At 40.8% G+C, this 21,479-nt stretch overlaps 2 protein-coding genes and 1 non-coding gene across 5 annotated transcripts in view; all 3 read right to left on the bottom strand.

Annotated features, from left to right (window-relative positions):
- Window positions 1-7,009, bottom strand: part of LOC147203459 (low-density lipoprotein receptor class A domain-containing protein 4-like) — a 173,778-nt gene extending 166,769 nt beyond the window's left edge. For all 3 annotated transcript variants that reach the window (XR_015101125.1, XM_086112890.1, XM_086112893.1), the window contains exon 1: window positions 6,872-7,009. The gene's annotated coding sequence lies outside the window, so the exon portion shown is untranslated. The remainder of the gene's footprint in view (window positions 1-6,871) is intronic.
- Window positions 7,010-7,861: 852 nt separating this feature from the next.
- trnad-guc (transfer RNA aspartic acid (anticodon GUC)) lies at window positions 7,862-7,933 on the bottom strand. Its single transcript has one exon. It is a non-coding gene; the product is annotated as a tRNA-Asp (tRNA).
- A 2,096-nt stretch (window positions 7,934-10,029) lies between these two features.
- Window positions 10,030-21,479, bottom strand: part of cep192 (centrosomal protein 192) — a 38,791-nt gene continuing 27,341 nt past the window's right edge. The window contains exons 42-53 of the mRNA XM_086113534.1: window positions 20,706-20,796; window positions 20,088-20,166; window positions 19,522-19,645; window positions 19,033-19,138; window positions 18,718-18,946; window positions 18,248-18,324; window positions 16,566-16,661; window positions 15,808-15,927; window positions 14,383-14,495; window positions 13,224-13,350; window positions 12,934-12,992; window positions 10,030-11,408 (exon numbers count right to left, since the gene is read on the bottom strand). Of these exons, the coding sequence (XP_085969660.1) occupies window positions 11,276-11,408; window positions 12,934-12,992; window positions 13,224-13,350; window positions 14,383-14,495; window positions 15,808-15,927; window positions 16,566-16,661; window positions 18,248-18,324; window positions 18,718-18,946; window positions 19,033-19,138; window positions 19,522-19,645; window positions 20,088-20,166; window positions 20,706-20,796 (1,354 nt within the window). The 3' untranslated portion in view covers window positions 10,030-11,275. The remainder of the gene's footprint in view (window positions 11,409-12,933; window positions 12,993-13,223; window positions 13,351-14,382; window positions 14,496-15,807; window positions 15,928-16,565; window positions 16,662-18,247; window positions 18,325-18,717; window positions 18,947-19,032; window positions 19,139-19,521; window positions 19,646-20,087; window positions 20,167-20,705; window positions 20,797-21,479) is intronic.

Below are 21,479 nucleotides of genomic sequence, written 5' to 3'. Positions count from 1 at the left end.
ACTTTACTTTGCCTTTTGTGGTTGAACTGAAACAACATTTTCATCACTAAGGCTGATGCAATATGTATGGAAAGTGCACCCCCAAGGATGTTGAAAATCAAAACCTGATGTGTCAGGGACAATTTTGGTGGTCCATTATATATTTAAATAATAATAATATAATAAATAATAATAATAATAATAATCAATTCTCAGAATTAAACACCATATGTATCGGAATCCAAGAAAAGGAGAAACCAAACTCCATTTGAGAGCAACAAATATGACACACACACACACACACACACACACAGGAATGAACCAAGACAGGGAACATGTGATGTGTTAACTTACATTTGTATTTGCGATATCATAGAGTGTGCACGTCATGCATGCACAGGCTCGGGGAGTAACGAGCGTTACATATTCAGGATGGGGGAAAAAAACTAAGTGTATTCCATTACCGTTGCAGAAACACCATAAAATTGATTAAATCTGTGGATTATTTTGTAGCTTTACATCTTTAATGTAGGGAGAGACAGCACCATCGAGTCTGGCATGTGTTGCCCCTCTCTCCAGTATGTGTCCAGGCTGTGACTGCGTGGCAAGGCATGTTAAGATATATAGAAAATGGTTCACTGGATGCATGGTGTTACGTTCATACCCAGGTTCCCAACCTGCTTGTGTCAGTGGCAGGTCAAAAGTGTGGTTCTTGTGTGACCAATCTTGTTAAGGCAGACTGTATTAAACCATTTCCAGCTCATGAGCCAATTTTAATCATCTGAGTCTCACCCTGGGACCCGGTCTCATTAAAATGCAACGTCATGTCACACGAATTGGGCCACCTCTCTGCTACAGGTAGAAGAAAACTGCCATGTAAGGCCAAAGAGAGACAGCGCCCTCCTTTGCTGTGACTGGTTAAATTCCCTGCAAGTTCAACAGGAGTTCACAGGACCTTCTTATTTTTGACGTATTAAAGTATGGTCTGCACAGCACACAGTCACAGACTGCATCAATAATGCACAGGGCAAAGCCAGAAAGCACCCCCGTTTTCAGCAACTGATTTGGTACACACACGCGCACGCACACGCACACGCACACACACACACACACACACACACACACACGCACACACACACACACACACGCTAGTGAGAGACCCATAAAGGGTACCTTGTGTGTCAGTCGTGTGCATTAAATCTTGTGGTTTATGTTGGCAGTCTACATTGTTTCATTGAATTATCATAGATGAGTTGAGAATAAGTCCAGCAAGACACAATAAATCAGCAAGTTTTATCAGGATGTATTTTTTCCAGTGTTTCGGTAAACAGGTGCTCTAGCCAAGACGAAGACGGGGAATAACCATCATGTCACTGCGTCTTACGTTTGTGTTCAAGGATAAATTGCTTAAAGAGGTAAAACATCATTACTAGATGCTAGTCACGTTTTATTGTTTATGGGCACATAGTTATGTGATTGTTTTAAATACACGTGTAATTCTGTTTTATGTTTAGTTGGACAGAAAACTTTAACTGGGAGTGGCAATGAACTCCTTGAAGCAAGCGTTTGGCTTTTCTCAAGCTCACTGCCGTAGGTCTAATTTTGAAAGCCGTTTCGGTCAACGCATTGTCCTATTAATGTGCAATTTAATGGTCTGCTACCTTTTTTTGTGCGTGCATACACCAACGCAATTTCTTCTTCTGTATTTGGGGATTGTAAATATACATTTAAGAGAGCACAAGTAACCATCTTCATATTATCGGAGTTAAAATATCAATATACATTTTTTTCATATTCTCCAATCCAGGAATTTCACTGTATTTATTTTTTTTTTCGGCTTCGTTTTTGTGCTTCAAAGGAAGCAATGGAAACACGAAGTAGTCCTCTGGGGATTTTGCAGAGGTCAAATTCCACAGAGGTCAAATCTTTGATTCGGCGTCTTGAAAGTTGGCTTAATTAATTTGCTAATTAAGAAATAATTATTTTAGGAAATTGTCTGCAAAACCAAAACACCGTGGAACATTTTGGTTATAAAATAATCATTCTTTGCTCCTCCAGGGCAGATTTAATAATAGCTTTTATTTTTATTACTGGCACTGTACTTCTAAAGTACAAAACATTTCACCAAATTATGGTTTTGAAGCAGAACAAGTGATATTAAAGAAAAGATTTAAAGTGTGAATACAGCCCCTTGACCTGGAAATTGTTAACATACTGCATACAGTATGATAATAAATTAAATTCAACTGCACCGTCCATTTATTATGCAGCAATAATGTGACGTCATCTCTACCGGACGTCTTGATGAAATGAACAGAAGGAAAAGTGTTGTGTCATTTCCCCATAATACCACCATTTCCCACATCGCTCCTCTGTGGCGCTGTGTGCACATGCGTGTCACATCACTGACGCGTTCAGTTAACATTAGAGGACGCATTTGTTTTTGTAATTTGGACACGAACGTAACAAGAGCGAATTTGACCCCCAAAATAAACATATGAATAAATAATAATCTGTATTGGGTATCACGCCCTGCAGTGTGCTGTCTGTCCTCGACATCTCGCTGCCGGGTTGAAAACGACATGTAAATGTAATATTTTGCATCACGCCCTTATTTAGACCGCTTTCAATTCCACGGAGAGCTTTGAAATGCGCGGCAAATTCTATGATCGCTGAACTTCAGTTTTTGGACTGTGTGTGGCCTTCATAGATTTGCAATCAAGTCTTCCAAAGAGACAAGATAAATGAGGGGCAAACACATTTAATAACTACTCCTTAAAGAACACCAGTCATGTCCTCTCTTTGAATCAAATTCATTCATTTCTTTGAAATGCAAATGAAGCATCTGCCTCAACAAATGGTTCATGAACACATTTATCATGGAGAATTGACATAGCTTTTATGAACGTTCATTTTTGAGGATCAGATATTTTACATGGGATTTAGGTTCGAAAATGCACTGGAGTGCCCCTCCAATGGCTCCTCAAAAGATGATACAATGCAGGCAAGTGACTCATTGGCAAAAAACAAAACAAATGCGGCCTCACGACAAACATCCGGCCATCCATTTTTTGCACAACTTCTTCTCACAAGGGCCATGGTTCAGCTGTTGCCCTGACTGAATTGGTAGACAGGGTAAAGCCTAAATTTAAATCACACGGCATATACAGACAAATAATTTTCACACTCACAGACAATTTAGAGTTCAGATATCCTAAGAAACGTGGAATGTTAGTGTAAGCCGGGCCGCTAGCGCAGGGGAAAACATGCAAACTCCAATATATGGTATAAAGACGAACACAGATAATTAGACAGCTTGTTTTTTTTCCCCCATAGTAACAGCACCTGGGGCAAATCTCTCATCAAAGTCGAGTCATTGTCAAGGGCATCTTTTATGTAGAATGATGAAAATCCGAAACGGGAAATGAAACACGTGGGCCCCTGGGACATATTTGGTCGTATTACAAAATCATCCATCCGTTAATTTTCAATAACACTTATCCTGTTCGGGGTGGCATTGTGGGAGATTGATTAGCACGTCCGCCTCAAAGTGCAGGGGTGCAGGGTTCAATTCTGGCTCCAGCCTTCCTGTGTGGAATTTGCATGTGCCCCCCACCCCCAATACTCTGGTTTCCTTGCACATTCCCAAAAACATGCATGGCAGGTTAGCTGAAGACTTGAAATTGTCCCTAGGTGTGATTGTGATTGTTCGTCTGTGTGTGCGCTGCAATTGGCTGGCAACCAGTTCAGGGTGTCAGCATCTCAAAAGTAGTCCTACTCCCATTTCCGTAGCCCTTCATGAGAACAGACTGAATGTTTTATGTTTGATCAAAATAAAGGCATTTAGAAACATCTGCTTTTACTTTGGAAACCAACAATTGAACAAGCAACTGAAACAGTTGCAAAAAGATTGGTGAGTACAGTATAGCATCAGTCCCTCTTGGATGATATTGCTTAATTGCTGTTTAGCAGTTTGTTTGTTTTTAATCACAAAGGCATTTCATATAAAGAATATTTGGTTCATCAACAAAGAGGAGGAAAATGGTGTCGTAATGCACTTTAATGCAAAATAAAATTTGATCCGATTATTCGATGGGATAATCGATTCTAAAAATATCCAAAAGTGAGAGCCCTAATTTTCAACCTCAATGACACTAACACTGATCGAAAATCAACCTAGCCTACCTCTGTGGTGACTGAATCGCGCCACCATCAGTGACATCCATCCATCCATCCATCCATCCATCCATTTTCGGATCCGCTTTATCCTCACAAGGGTTACGTGGTGTGCTGGAGCCTATCTCAGCCAACCGGTTGCCAATCGCAGGGCACACAGAGACGAACAACCATCCACGCTCATACTCAAGGGACAATTTTGAGCATTCAATCAGCCTGCTATGCATGTTTTTGGAATGTGGGAAGAAACCAGAGTACCCAGAGAAAACCCACGCAGGCACGGGGAGAACATGCAAACTCCACACAGGAAGGCCGGAGCCATAATCGAACCCATGACCTCTGCACTGTGAGGTCGACGTGCTAACCACTGGACCACATCAGTGACAACATTGAAAAAAATGAGTGCGTTGTTTTAATTCTTAATAATCATGTACAATAATATAGTTTATATGTGATAATGTTCTTTTAGTGATTTTCACCTAAAAAAAAAAGGTGTCTGAAAACTAACGAGACAGAGTGTGTCTGTACATCAGCTAGACAAAGGCACACACTTTGGCGCAGGCTGGCACTTGTCTTTGCCTGTCTCGCGCCTTCTCTGCAGCAACACAATACAGTCCCATTTGAGTGTCACATGGGCTCTGAGACAGACAAGGCGGCATTATCCGAAACTGGCTTCAGATCAGGGTCTATATGTGTTTGAGTGGAGGAACAGTGGTGTTGAGTGGTGTGTTCGAATGTGTCTGAGCGAGTTCAGGTGAAGGTCGACAAGCCCTTTCGAATCTCACACTTACCACCTCAGGAGGTGAGAAGCTGCTAATTGGTAGAGGGTGAACGCACACACATACTGTATGTACAACAAATAAGAATGAAAAACAGACATTTTGTGAGGCTTTTGCACAATGAGCCATGTGACGCATACACACAGACTACTGGACAGGAACACACGATTGGATCACGAATAACACAGTCCACTCTCTAACTTCACCACCTAATGATCTTTTCTCCACTAAATATTTTTAGATTGTTCGACTGTGAGCTGTATTAGCACTAGCTTCATCAGACTCAAACTCAATCGACCAAACCAGACAATTTGAAGTTCCAGCAAGCTTCAGATACACCACTGCTCAAGGGAAGCGGGGAGGGGGGGGAGTCAACGGTCCACTTTCAGACATTTATGAAACCGGACAAATGTCAAATGCACAAATACAAAATTAAAACACTGACAAGGAGCATGCAGCAAACGCCAACAGTTAACTAACCATGTGGTAGACAGCCAAGAGGATTGGCTGCAGCTCTAGACGTCACCCACTTGGCCACGCCCCTCAAAGGCACACCAAATGTATGGCAGTAGGTGTGTGTGTGTGTGTATCATAGTTTTGCAACACAGTCAACAAACTTTACTTACTAATAAACCAAATGGCAATTAGATTATGCTGAAGAACAGATTAAAAGATCACAATATGAGCGACTTGACAAATCATACAATTAAAAGAACAGGCTACCTCAATTCCGATGACTGGACAGCTATCTCAATATTCTTATTCTCTATACTCTACATTTGCATGATATCTATCTGTACACCGTTACAATGTGCTATGACGTACCAGGTCAGATCAGAGCACTATATGGGCCAGTGTGTGTGCAAGATTGGTATAAGTGTGTAATTTATTTACTGAAACCATAACTGTGGATGATGTGATAAACAATGACTTTTTGGCATTGCTGTTTACTTGTGGTGGTGTGAAAGTAAATATTTAGATTTATATTGACCATTAGGAATCTAAATGTTCTTTACTTAAAACAGATTCTTTTAGAGTTCACATTCAGATGAACTATATTAACTGCATATTTAAGGAATAAATATACCAGTGATTTGTGGTAGAGTATCAAGGGGTCTTAGAATACTGCATCCATGTGAAAATGGCAGTGAAATAACAGACGTCGAAATTTGCCACAAGGTGTGGGGGTAGCCCGAGAGTGACAGAATGGCCTTGGCCACCACGTCCACGTTCCATATTGATTTAAATTTAATTACTTCTTTTGCATTTATAACATTTATATTTGGACCTTATGATGTAAAGTGATAAACCTCTGCGTTGTTATCATGTGATCGATCCAAATTTCTGTCAGGGAGACTAACTGTTGCCTGGTCGATTGCAGTCGCATACATCTGTTTGTGATCCGCACCCGGAGTACTACGTCATCACGTAGCACTGCATCTCATGTACATTAAAAAAAGTTGGTCAGTCCCTGGCTTAAATGTGTCTCGCAAGTGAAAGTAAGACGTCAGATCGAGCTTCGCAGTTAGCAGGACCATGAATGTTTGTCCGCAGTACAGCCATGCACATCTGTCCAGCTCTCCCCTGAGGGCATTCAAAGCTCGATCCATTACGGAGGTCACAGACAGCGGGACAGCCGCCACCCTTGGGGGCAGTAGGAGGACGAGGACGCCTATTGGTGCGTGGCCCCGCTGCGTTGACGCAAGAAAGCTCTGTAGCATGCTTGCAGCTAACGTAGCCCTGCTAGCTCATCCCTGACGTCTGGCGGTGCTCGCTTGGTAAAACTCTGCACAGCAACTTCCACTGGCCCAAAGTCAGATCCGATACCACGCAGCTGTCTAGCAATTAGCCACGTCAGTTAGCAGCGGAACGACAGCACACTCCGACATTTTACAGAGTAATGCACTCAAACGAATCGCAGCACAAAGTTTCCTTACCTGTAATTAAGGTCGTCACGGTTTGAGGTGACCGTGCCTCCTTGTGATGCTGGATGTCAAGTTCAGCGACACGACAGTGGCTCCGAGTCAGGGAAGCAAAATACTGCTCCAGCTGCCTCACTGTACGTCGCAAGCCGCTGACAGCCATTGTCCAGTTGACATTGAACGACACCTGCAGGCAATTTTCGGTATTGCACGCTGTGGGGTCTTCAACAGTACATTACTGCACTGTACTACACTGCCCTGCACTGGCTATTTTCTTTCGGTGAGATTGAATTTCAGAATTCGTTTACATTGGTGTCAATGGCAGGATACGTGACTCCGTCTAAAGAGCTGGTTTGACCCGTTTTTTAAAACAGGCCGAATTGCTGTCATTCATTCCCGCTCGCACTTAACACAAAAAGCCTTGCGAATTTCCAGTTAAGTTTTGATCTCTGCAAAGTCGTGAAATTGAGCAAATTAATACAATTCAACACATCTTTATGTTTATAGCACTTTCTCAACAGCTGCAGCTATCACAAAGCGCTCTACACAACATTTAACATAAAATAACAATAATACAAAGCAGCGTCTACAAAAACACCGGCAGTAATACAGTTGTAATAAGTATTCATGCACAACATACAGTATATATGACAATCAAAATTGAACATTATAGCCTTTGTACGCGCATCAATTGTGACACAGCCCTAACTATAACTAATCTCCTGAAGTAGTACTAGTGTCCATCTTTTTCAGAAAATAACAAAAATAAGAATTTCCCATGCTTTGAAAAGTTCTGCTGAACAGCCCAGACCCAATTCCATTCATTTCAACGGTCGTACGATACCAATACCAATGCTCGATATTCTATCATTTTGATTTCTACTCGGTGCTGCAAATGCGACTGGACTCACTGACAGGTCACAGCGAAGAGTTGTCCAATTTTTAAAGTGGAAAATGAAAAATTAGTTCACAGTCCTGGAAAGGAAAGAAGAAAAAAAAAGAATACTCCCCGTCGGGGAATCGAACCCCGGTCTTCCGCGTGACAGGCGGAGATACTGTCCACTATACTAACGAGGATGTTATACTTCCAAAGTAATTTTTATAATATACATCAATGTACTGTAATGTACTGATGGTTCGAAACCACTTTCCGTCACGGTGGACGACTGGTTAGCACGTCTGCTTCACAGCGAAGGGGTGCAAGGTACGATTGCGGCTCCGGCCCTCCTGTGTGGAATTTGCTTGCTCTTCCCGTCCCTGCGTGGATTTTCTCCGGGTTCCCTCCCACATTCCAAAATCATGCACGGCAGGTTAATGTAACACTCTAAATTGTCCCTCAGTGTTATTGCGAGCGTGAAGGTTTCTTTGCTTATGTGTGCACTGCGATTGGCTGGCAACCAGTTCAGGGGGTACCCTGCCGACTGCCCGAAGATTGCTGGGATCGGCTCCAATACGCCTGCGACCCCAGTGAGGATGAGCTGATTTGAAAATGCATAATGCCCAATTATTATTAAAAATACCCTACAGACAATACTTACTTTGCTCAATATACTTGTATATACAACTGCTATTATGATCACTGATAACATTTAAAATTGCATATACGTCAACTCTGCAGCCGAATCACATGGGGCAAAGTGAAGCTATTTGGGAAGATTCCTCAATCACCTGGCCCTATATCATCAAGCAAGAACTCACTGAAGTAGAACCAAACCATTGCTTTTGATGGCATTGTCATTTTAACAAAATTTAACAATTATTATTCATGATGAGAGACTGGACATGGCGCACACAACCACAATGTGGTGGAATGTAGAAATAAAGATTAAAAAAAAAGTTTATGTTTACAAATGCATGCCTCAAATGGGATGGGGTCCACATGTACCACAAGTGCCTGACGGTACATCTGTCTGACCTCCTTCAAATCATCACTCCAACGCATACCCTTTGAACCTCCTCCTGGAAATTTACTATTTTTACTCCTTCTCCATTTTCAAATCCAGATTTAAAACTCACCAATTTAAGATCATCTATTCAGTCAAACTGTACTTTACTATATTTTTAAAGGTTTTTTTTTTTGTAAAACAGTTTTTGTTTTGTCCTTTTGGAGTTTGAGTGCCTCAAATTGTACTTCTAAATAAAATACATTTCCAATGATCTAGCTACTACAAATGTTGTTTGGGGTATTTCTTCTTGATTCTTTCCCCAGAGTGGGACAAACAAAGGATATCTTAATCTTGATTACTGTGGACCAAAATACATAGAGTACCTGTTCATTACTTACATGGCCCAAAGAAACCGTCAAACATGTGGAAGTGTGTGTTGGTATGACAATAAAATTCTTTAATAAAGGTGATGAGTTTGGCATCCTCAGGAAACACTCATTCATACATTTTCCGATCCGCTTTATCCTCACAAGGGTTGCGGGGGTGCTGGAGCCTATCCCAGCTGTCTTCGGGCAGTAGGCGGGGGACACCCTGAACCGGTTGCCAGCCAATCACAGGTCACACAAAGACGAACAACCATCCGCACTCACACTCACACCTAGGGACAAATTGGAGTGCCCCAGGAAACAACGGACATAAAATACTTGTAATATAATTTACAGCATTTCACCACATACTAGTCACTGATTGTATCAATTTTCTACAGTGCTGATCATATGGGTCATGGATGAGCTGGAGCCACTCTAGCTAAGTGGACAAGAGGCGGCATGCACCCTGGACCTGTCACCGGTCAATCACAGCCTCACAGTGCATATGAAGACATCCTTTCACATCATCTTCAATGAATGTACCATGTAACATTTGTTGTGTGCACAGAAGCCATATTACCCAGCAAAACCTCAGCAAAAAGTGGGGAAAACATGCTGGATGAAACTCCACACAGGAAGGCCGGATGAGATATCTCATCCTCAAACAACGATCTACCAGATCTCAAGATTACAAGGTGGACGTGTTAATAACCACATACTATTACAGACCTGCGATTGGCTGGCAACCAGTTTAGGGTGTCCCCCACCGACTGCCCAGAGAGCTGGGATAGGCTCCAGCACTCCTCGCGACCCTTGTGAGGATAAGCGGATCAGAACATGGCTGGATGGACTATTAAAGACCTTAATTGATATTCATAACGCACTGATAACTTCAATTTAATATAAAGACACAAAGGGGTTTGTTAAAAAAAACATTTTATTTAAATATGTCAAGACACTATGTTACACATTGCATTTAAAGATTGTGCAAACTGAATCAACAGATAATCCTAACCAGAAAACGTTAGTAACAGCACAAACCTCTAATTAAAATGCATCATACAGGAAAGTCACCTACGCCCTACAGTCAAAGGTGTGAGGCATCTAAAATGTTTACCAGAACATTCTCATGTTGACAAAAAGCACCTATGCGTTTCAACCTACAAAGCCCAATCAAACTGTGTCTAGTTACTCCAAAGAGTGGAGTGCTGCTTGTTTGTGAGTGGAACAGTAATGAACACCACTTTGCCATGGTAACCATAGTAAGCAGGCCAAAAGAGCTGCTGATTCAAACCCCAATAGAGGAAACCTTTTAGTACTTAATCATTACTCAAACTAATGTCACAGTGAGCTGACCTTGAACCACCATTATGGATGAATTACATTAAAAACAACATTCAGTATCAAAGGCCACAAGCACAGGGGGTTTTGGATGTTTGGCATCATGTGAACCCTTCCAGTCAATTTGCATAGAAAGTAAAGAAGCAGAAAACTCCAAACGGTTACAGACCTACTGTTGAAATGTGGCTGCAGGAATGAGGGGAAAAAATATCCTCAACGTGCTGTTTCCTTATGAGTTTACACTGATTAATGTCTGCAGGGTTACAACACGTGTGGCTTCTCCAAAAAAGAACATCCCTGCAGGCATGATGCCATACTGGGAACAAAGGCAGTCCTGTGAGACCATCCCCATGTGAGACATATCCTCAATGTATTTCAACTAGTGCTGCCTCTGTGGCAACAAAAATGCACCTCGTGACATGACATTTCTGGCATATCAGATGAAAGTTAAATAACACTTAATTTGTCCGGACTGAGAAAAATCAATAGGCTGAAACAAATGTACTGGTACTCTAACAACAACAAAAAAGGCCCTGGCACATAAGGCACAGTTTTAGAGACAGGTTTTCTCAGCTGGACAGCCAGGGCGGATGGAGCGAAATAGAGGTCAGAGTTAGTTCTCAGCTTCTCTTTGCCTCAAATCTTGGCATAGTTTGTGTGAATATGACCATGAGTGAGCCTTGACTACCAGGCTGCGCACCATAAATGGCCCAAGGCAGTCTTCACCTTTGCTTTCAGGAGGGTGCTGACAGACAGGACCGACCTAAGAAAAGCCAGACAGTCCCTTCTAAAGATGTGGCGAAGGAGGTGGGTAGCTGGTAAATTCAAGGCAGTGCTTCACCAGTCAGCTGCACATCCAGACTTCCACTTGTTTCTGAATGGATGAGCAGCACGCCTGCGTGTCTGCCTGGAGTGCTCGGCTTGAACTGGACAGGCAGTTTCAGATAGTGCTGGGATCTAATGGGTGAAAAAAATCAAGAGTAAGCAACAACCAATCAACATTATCTCAAGGTTGAAATAAAGAACCAACCAAACTTTGCACTACACGAATCAAACCACCTTCTTCATAGATGTACATGAGACCGGAGAATAATTAAAGTATATTAATGTATCTTACTTTTGCATTTAAATGCATAATGTGTAAATATATATTTTTAATATTTTATTTCGATACTTTCGATTTCACCGGCAGTAAGGCTGAAGTAGTCTTATTGGGCCTTTTGGCCTGTGGTACGCTGGAGGCAGCTGGCCAATCAGAACACTGGTCGCTGAGGCAAAAACTCAAGCATGGGAAGAGTATCGGCGAGGACATGAAAGACTTTACGGACTGCTTCAAGGAAATTCTCGTCAGCCATCCGGCATCTCAGGAGCAAGCAGTGCATGATTAACACTGCGTATAGGGAAGATGGGGCACTGCTGACCTCAACTCAAGACGACATGAGACAGTGGGGTTTAACATAACATCAGGGACAGTGTCTCAGGTGGTGGTCCCTCTTTTTAAGAAGGGGGACCGGAGGGACTCGCTGACTCATTCCTCAGCTTCCATGGTAAGGTCTATTCAGTGGTGCTAGAGAGGACGGTCCATCGGGAGGTCGAATCTCAGATTCAGGAAGGGGCGGTGTGGTTTTCGTCTTGCCCGTGGAAAGGGCGGACCAGCTCTTCAGCAATGGCAGTGTCCTCGAGGGTGGATGGGAGTTCGCCCAATGGTGGACTTGGACAAGGGTGTTTGACCCTGTGCCCCGGGGTATCTTGTGGGGGGTACTCTAGGAGTATGGGGGCGTCGGATGCCCTAGTACGGGCTGTTCGATGGAGAGACTGTCCCGCCAATGTCAGGGTTTGGTCCCCAATGCCGGCAATTAGACAGATTCCGTTCTAATATACTGTATGCATATTGTGTTTTTTATCCTTCATTCAGCTAAGATTAACACCTTTCACATGATGGACAGAACATAATAGAAAAATACTTTGCTGAGTAACTAATTAGCTTTACAAGACGGTAAGTGAGTTACTAACATACTTTTGGAAGAAGTCATTTGTAACGATAACTCGTAATTACCATTTCTTTTCTTTTTTTTACATGCCCAACACTGGTTCTGTCACAAATAACTGAGCTTAACATTGACATATATTTACACACAGAAACATATGTATTAAAATGGCATGGATTTCACATCAGAAGGTTCAATGTGCATGAGAACAAATAAGATGAATAAATGTACTGCATCTACATCTGTATGTTCTAGTTTATACAGAAGTTTTGAACGAACAGAAAATACATTGTTGGACAGTCGATGGCCATAATTCATCGCACCAGGTATCCACCAATTGTTAAAAGCGCTAAGAAATGTACGTGCCATAAAAGTTGTTCAACAAAATACTCCACTGATGAGGTCAACTCAAATCAAAGAGTTTGAACGAAATATGAAAGTTAACCTCGGAAGGAAAATGCTTTTCGGTCGGTGATTATGACCAGTTGACTTACCTCAGGGAATATTTGGAATGCTTGATGTGGAAGGGCTCCCTCGGGTTTACAAACCTCAGCTGCAAGTCAATTTGAAAAGCCACACATCAAAAGTCAAATCCGTGCAAAACACAACCGTTGCCACTGTTAAGTACATTTACTGCATTCATAAAAGCAACCTGCAGAATCAGGTTAGTCATGTTATTTTTGTGAGCATGAAATTCCAACAACTGTACAGTGATAAACGTTCTGTTTTAAAACAAAAAGCTAAATATGGCAGGAGGCTGTCGTTAGTTTGGGGCAATCCTCACCTCATGTGTGTTGGCTGAGTTGTTGCGAATGTTGACCTTCAGAGTGCTGAACTCGCCGATACGCGTATCAGGGAAAGTGTAACAATCCTGAGGTGTATAAACACCCCTCCATACTGCTTCATCCTGGCTGAAAGTTAAATAGACATAGTTCGGTTGGAAGAACCTTACAAATACCTGAATCAATAATCATAGATTAGACAGAGGTATATGGTATTATACCAATTTGAACAAAGCGGAATTTGGAAAAATCTGAGTGAATACTGCCACTTTATAGTATTTTAGGGCTGCACAAATTATGGCCAAAATTATAATCACGATTATTATTTTGATTAATACAGTGATCATTAATCGGAGTTATTCGTTAGACATCAATGTTTTGACTACGCTACTCTTAAACAATATGTAAACCAAAAAAAAGTTAATTTAGGTTTTAATAAGAGGTCAAAAACTGAAAAATGCAGTGGTCTATATAAAGATTAAATAAACATTTTTTTAAAACATAATGAGCTTAGTATAGCTGGGTGATAAGGCAGAAAAATCTTTCACAATTTAAGTATTTCATATCGTTCATTATTGACAACTATTGATTTATTTTTTTACTTATTTAAAATAAGTAAAACTAACTGCACATTACACTATGTACGCAATGTACAGAAAAATAAAGGTGCTCTTTTAACAGTGCACCATAAATGTTTATTTGCATTGACCATCTAAACACAGTGATTGTGATTATGAATTATGCAGCAAAATACACCTGTTTTTATCCATCTAAGGGGGTGGCCATCTTGCCACCTGCTGTCAAGTGAAAATGACATTACAGTGGCTCAGGGCTCAGGTAACAACCAATCACAGCTCACCTGTTTTCTGAGTTTGGTCATACATGACATCCGCAAGCTGAACCGTGATTAGTTGTTACCTCAGCCGTGAGCAACTGTGAATTCAGTTTTGGCCGCTTGGAAAAATGGTTGGCATACTCTAGGTCCTGCGATTGTCTGGCAACCAGTTTAGGGTGTACCCCGCCCACTGCCCAAAGACAGCTGGGGTAGGCTCCAGCACGTCTGCAACCTTCGTGAGGATAAGCGGATCAGATAATGGATGGATACGGTACGTCTTTTGACATTAATCTGAACTGGATGATCAAAGTAGCTCCTACAGGTACCTGGCTTTAGCCTTAGCCATTTCAGTTTTCTTCCTTGTCTTAACTGTGGCCTCCGTTTTGACCAAGGAGCGATCTCCTTCCTGAGGTCCTTCTATTGGTCCAGAGTTGATCCCCTACAGACAGAGATACAGTATACGTAGGATTAATTCCTTCTAATGTCAATATTGCAGACTAGTAAAATAGGTAGAGAGATACTGCTACCATTTAATTACCAGGTATATCTAATGAATTCTTTCACACCTTTTGCCAATGTCACTATACACCCTTAGATATATTTAGACATCAATTGGCAGTGTTGTGGTTCTAACGGCTGATTTTTGTACACACAATGATGAGAACACAAAGGAAAGCAGTTCCATAATGCAGAGCAAAAATGTGCAAGGGGTCTATCAGAAACAGCAAAGAAGGTGCACACTGGCATGTTCATCAAGTTTTACAAAAGGTGTACAGTACTTAAGATTTCTGGAGCCCCAGTGTGCAGCAACGCGCACGTGTGCAGTGAACATTTCAGGGTGACGAAGGAGTAATTTACAGACACGCCACATAGGAGACATTAAAAACGAACGCCATGCTGAGTATTTTTAATGAGCAAGAGGTGAGAGATGAGCTTTACTGCAGGAGGGAGGATTTGTGGTTCCTCTCCCACAGCTATACGTGGTGCAGCGACAGGCCGTGGCTTGTGGCTCATTATGTCCCAAATGTGAGCGGAGCTACGCTCGTTATGAAGCCGGTGAGACACCAGAGCAAAGCAGCACTCTGTTCTTCATGTGAGTAAGATCGGAGGGCATTCTGTATTAATTCCAGGCATTGTCAATCCGTTTGTGGGGCGCGAGCAAACAAGCATCATGTTCCCCAAAGTGTATTCTGTGCCATTAAAAGACCATCCGGTGCTCTTTCACATCAAAAGTGGAATATCACTCGGTAGAAATGTTACATAGCATTGGCTGGAAACAATATGACTTCATTCTTTCAATGCTATATTATTTTTAAAACAGTTTTTGAAGTTATTAAATGAAAAATAACGAAGTTATCATAATTACTGCATCGAAAAATGTTAACTTTTATTGCTGAAAATGTCTAAACATGTGAAACTGATGGATGTATAACTGAAAGGTTTGGCACCCTACTGCAACACATTTTATCACCTGCTAAACTTCTGTCAGTAGAGTAGAACCACCACTTTCCTATTTAACATGGTTTAATACTCATAATGGAGATTTATGTTCATAACGATAGCCAAACTAATATTTTACTAACTACTGTGAATACTGTATAATCATTACAATTTTTAGTTTTCAATGATTGAGTTGAGATTAACTGGTATTGATTTTCTCTTTGTAATGTGTGGGTCACGGAATGCGACCAGTTGAGAACCCCAGAGCCATAGTATCATATAAACAAGACTACAAATTGATAAACAATCACCGTGCCACATAGTTGAAAGCGGATTCTAGATTTCTGCAAGGGCTCAGACAAGGGATGGCACTCCAAATCCCAAAACTGTGCATAGTCGCCTCTGTCCCTTGGCAGGAATGCAATAGGCACCTGCAAGAGAACAGAATAAATCCTTATCATCCACCAAATTGCATAGTTGCCAAAAGTCAGCCGTGAACCTTTTCAGAGAACAAGGAAAAAATATTTTATTCATATTTTACTTTTCTAGTACATTGGTATTGTCTATTAATATTGTGAAACAAATTAAAAATGACCTGGACAATTACGCTATGAGGCTATCAATTTACTAGGCATACTTGAGAATCAAAAACCTAGCACAAAGTGTAACTAACTTCCTTAATTTTCAGCTATAACACACCTAATGAGAAATCTCAATCACTAAATGACGGAATAAAAACTTTGCATTATCCTTTTCAAATTAAAATCAAGGATTACAGTATTTGTTTTTTTACAGCATTTGTTTATGGATTGAAAGCATTTTGCCTCTCTACATACATTTTACATCAAAAATAAAATGTAGTTGAAACTGCGGTAAAAATAAAACAATATCAACAGAGCCGTACTCAAGCGTTCCCAACAACTCAGTCAGAAATTATGCCTTGTGCCCTATTGTTTCCAATTCTTAGCATACAGTATGTAAAAGTGACAATGGCAACAGAAACTCCAATCTTAACAAATGTTGAGGTGTCATAAAATGCAAGTGATTTAATGACTTATATTGTGATTACCTGCATCTTCTCATGGGCTCCCAAAGTGCCTGAGATTCTTGAACACCTGAAAGCTGTGTAGGTGGCCCGATATACATCGCAACTGTTATCAACCCCCTGAGGAAAGAAAGAAGGTTAACCAAGTGTCTACGGATGCACTGAAAATTAAGCCACCGAAAATCGGCCAAATATATATTATTTGTATGTAAAGTACTACATTTTTCTATGCTGTGATTTTTAAGTATATTGGTCCACTTCCAGACACATTTTTAAGGGCTCTCTTGAAGTTACTCTGGCATGCCATGATAGTTCATACTTTCCTTCATTTCCAATGCTAATTTTATCAACTGCAAATATGATATACAGTAATCCCTCGTTTTTCGCGGGCAACGGGGACCAAAACCACCCGCGATAAACGTAAATCCGCTAAGTAGCGACCAATTAACATATATATTAAATAATTGCCCCACGTGGGCCTTTGCGCTTGAGCAGAGCGTGCGCGCACACACACACACAGGCAAGTGATCACGCAGGCCAGGCGTGCAGCAAGACGTGTTTATGATTAGTCAATTAAGGTTGTTTAAACAATTAACGATGGAGAGACCTGCTTTTGTTCTTATAAGTCTCTCTTCTCTCTCTCTCTCTCTCTCTGTCTCTCTCAGCAAAACACAGACTCACCTGCACGCCCATGCGTGCACACACACGTGCCCCTCGTGGACCTTCCGCGCTTGAGCAGTGTGCACACACTAGCATGCATAGTAAACAACACTTAGACACTGATTTTTGCGGACTTCAAAAAAAAAAATTTTTTTTTTTTAATGAATGTTTGAAAAAAGGCGTGATGCACCGAAGCCGCGATAAACGAACCACGAAATAGTGAGGGATCACTGTATTTTTTCCATACTTTGTATTTGAACAACTCAATGCAGCCTTTCTTCTTTCCCAACTCGAGTTTTCTATGCATGGCACCAAAATAACTTATGTACAGCTTAATACGCTTTATTCACATTGTAGCCCAATTCCCATATGTGACATTTATCAGATTTTTTTCATGCAGTGTATGCAGTACAAATGTAAAAAAAAAATTCACAATAAACCTGGGCCTGATGTGGATTTCAATCCGATATGCATGCATATATGTATGCCCAATGTGTCTGCAGTATGAACGCTGATCCAAAAAATCTGAATCTGGCATCACGTCCTACAGTGCGAATGTAGACTTTGTCATTGCATAACTTTATTTGCTATATTTTACTCCATTTTTATTACTTTACATTCATACATATTAAGTTATTAAAAGAAAGCCTTAATATTATTTTCTGTTGACATTTTCAATGTGATATTCAATGCAGTTTTCAAATTATTAAAATTATTTTTCATTTAAAATAACATGTATATAAGGGATTTATTTTAGTTTTTTTTTAGGGTATTTTTTTCTGTGTTCCGGGTTTCGGTCTCCTAAGGCTTGACATTAGCCATGACACTTTGAGTTACATGGTGTTTATGTGACCAACTTATCGACGAAAGTAATTTTGTAATTAGTATTACACTCATTGTATTATACATATTGCACTGAGCAAAATTTTGTTATTTTTGGGCATTTGACTTTCTAGGTTCCACTGTGTAAAACAACAAAGAATAGAAGAAAACACAATTAAACTGAAGAGAGAAAAAATAGTGTTGAGCTATTAAAGAAAAGTCACCTTCACGTAAGGAGGGGCAAACGAAGATATGTACCACCTCACTTCCATTTCTCCATTCTCCACCTCCAACACTGCCTCTAGAATGCACGAAGAGAGATACAATACAGGCCGTTGACACATTACAACTTCAGATCCCAATTATAAAATGTCCTGCAGAATATGGTTGCAAGAGTGTACATAGTCTATTACATAATAGATACTGTAAATCCGACATGTCCAGCTCTCCGGGCCTGGAGGGCCACTGCCCTGCCTATTTTCCATCTCTCCCGTCTGCAACACACCTGATTCAAATGATCAGTTCACCAGGCAGCTCTGAAGCAAAATTAGAACGATCCTGATGATTTGAATCGGGTGCGTTGCTCATGGGAGAGCTGGAAAACAGGCAGGACAGTGGCCCTTGAGTACCGAGTTTGGACACCCCTGCTGTAAATGCCGAGATTAATTTCAGGACGGGACAGTGGTATCCCCACCTGATGTTTCTCCTGAAGGTGTGTCGGGAAAGATGATGTTTTTGTTGTTGATCTCAACTAGAGCGTGAGGTAACTGCAGTGGTGTCACGGGTAGCACGGACTTTGAGGTGATTCTGACCGGAGGCAACACAGGGGTGGCAGCCTGAGGGGATAGGGCTGACAGAGTTGCATCAGCTGGGGCAGCAGAAACATCCAGTGCCAAATCTCGACGGATCTGGACCTTAATCAGCTGCAAATAACAAGTTTGTCTTTTTAAATGATTTTTCAAACACAAGACATGGTTTCTTGATTGGATTTTTTGTTAAACTCCTGTACCTTTTGTTGCCCATCGCACTGGACAAATATCTTCCCGTTCCAAGGGAGGATGTCAGATTTGTTTGCAAGCGAAGGGTTAGGGCTGATCAAAATCTGCAGGTGACACCTAAAAATGTTAGTAGTAAGACACATACCTATAGTTAACCCTTTAGCATTGCTGCAAGTATAGTACAGGCATACACTCGCCAGACAGATGATCGTTAGACCCAGTACTGTAACTAAACTGCATCAAAAAGGCCTTTACAAAAATGCAAAATTTTGACTGGCACTATCTGTTTTAAAATTTTTGCACATTGATTACCGTATTCATTATTTTTGAGAACATGTTGCATGCATCTTTAAAATATTCTGTAAATGTACAGTATAGTTGGACAAAAATTGAATTCAAAGCAGTTCATTGTAAAATCCAGTCACAGGAATGTTTTGGTAGACAATATAACTTGACAATATTTCTCTAAAATAAGTTGATTGCAATCCATTTACTCTTACTGTGGTTCGATGACTCCATGCTGAGGGGTAATGGTCAGGTAATGAGCAGGCCAGGACAAATCAAAACTTAACTCTCTGGGGGTATTGTTCTTGATCTGGACCTGATTTGTGGTTGTCACAGCATCTAAAATGACCAGTCATAATAATTTGTTCACAAATTTCAAAATACAAAAATATGCTCAAACTCATGCACGCATATATCTGAACACAAATGTGTATACAGTACTTTAGTTTGTATACACATACATATAGGACATAGCACATAAAGACATATCTTGAGTTAGATTTTAGTTCATGTCTAACAGATGAACCACCTGACCTCTCGCCATCACAGAGCAATAAAAAATGAATACAAAGTGCTTTTCGGAGTATCTAGGAATTATTTCCCCTATCTATGCAATACTTCCAAGACTTTTGCTAAACTTTTAAGAAAATGTTTTTCCATGAACTTCAAGAACCTTATAAATGGATTTTCAATTTCCATAACTTCTCCATTCTTCACAATTAATTATTCCGTTATTCATAAGCGGATGAACGCAAGTTTTCATAATCTTGAGACTACTCACTCATAGTGGGAGCTGCGAGGAGAAGCTGTTCTGGATGGAGAGTCCATGACTCACACTCTCTCGATGATGGCTCTGTGGTCTAAAACAAGAGAGATAAAAAAAATACATGTATCATCCTGACACAGATGGGAAAACAAGTATATTCCATGTCTTAGTAATTTCCTACCTAATTGGAGCTAAATCAACAACTCCCAATTTAAATGTTATCGACATTTTTACTTCAGGATTTATGGGATGTCTTCTGTAATTATTGGCACTGCTAAAAAAAGCAATATCTGAAAAATATTACTCTTTTCCTGACATTTGTGTTTTGCCGAAGTCTTAATTTTATCTCAACAAGAAAGCAAAGTTCTTTTGAACCCACCCAAACACAAGAAATACTGTATAACGGGAAAGGTCAGAATGTCATACTGAGTAAACCAGGATTTAGCAGCATAGTTCAAATAAGTCAAAAGATAGATACCAAAATCTAACGTCCACTAGAGTGGACATACCGGTAAATAGGCTGGGTATCCGGAGGATATTTTTTTTTATTATACTAGTTCGAAGCATTAAAAAGAGTCATAATCCAAATGATAACACAAAATTACTGATTATGATCATAGACGTTTATGGTACCTTTATGGGGGACCCTGTCACTCTAATTGCCGGACCTTGGGGACCCTTCACTGGCAGCACGTCCAAAGACACATTACCATTCGCCACGTCACTAGCAACGATTACAAAAACAACAACAACACAGAAGATCTGAAAGTTAGAAGCTGCACAAAAATACCGCTAACTAGGCCTGTCACAATAATTACTATATCGACTTATCGTTCGATTAATAAAAACAGACACTGTAGTTATTTTCGAGACCCGATAAATGATCATTTACGTGAGTGTTTCTTTACAGGCTTAGTCAACATTCATTTGCGCTGCTGCTTGCCTCTCCTGTCTGTCACATTGCTCGCTGCTGTGGGAGTCGGCACTCGCGCACATGAGGCTGCTGAATAAACATATGTGAAAACCTGCAACCATTGTAAATAGCAGAGCCACCTTACGCTGTTTTCTATGCTATTGCTAATTTAATAGATACAGTACACTGACACAAGGGATTGAACGGATTTTGAAAAACTATTCGGTTCGACTTTTTCAGTTCGGTTGGCAAGTGTTGGATTGACACACAGGCAGCCGTGACTCTCATTTATTAATGAGGTGAAGTTGTGTACAGAAGCACCAATGGTAGCCAGGTAGCGTGAATGTTAGCCGGCACCACCATACAATCCTCTTCCTCGGTGAACCTTCAGTACGACCAACTTTAAGAGACTGGCGAAAGGTGTACCCGATACCCGTTTCAAGGGCCAGAATTGACGGTGAGACCAGCACACTGAGTCTGTATATACACTGCTG

This window comes from Hippocampus guttulatus, chromosome 6, assembly GCF_054856545.1.
Source record: "Hippocampus guttulatus isolate MCC_2025c chromosome 6, RoL_Hgut_1.0, whole genome shotgun sequence".
Classification (NCBI taxonomy): domain Eukaryota; kingdom Metazoa; phylum Chordata; class Actinopteri; order Syngnathiformes; family Syngnathidae; genus Hippocampus; species Hippocampus guttulatus.
This window is presented reverse-complemented; position numbering and strand designations above follow the sequence as displayed.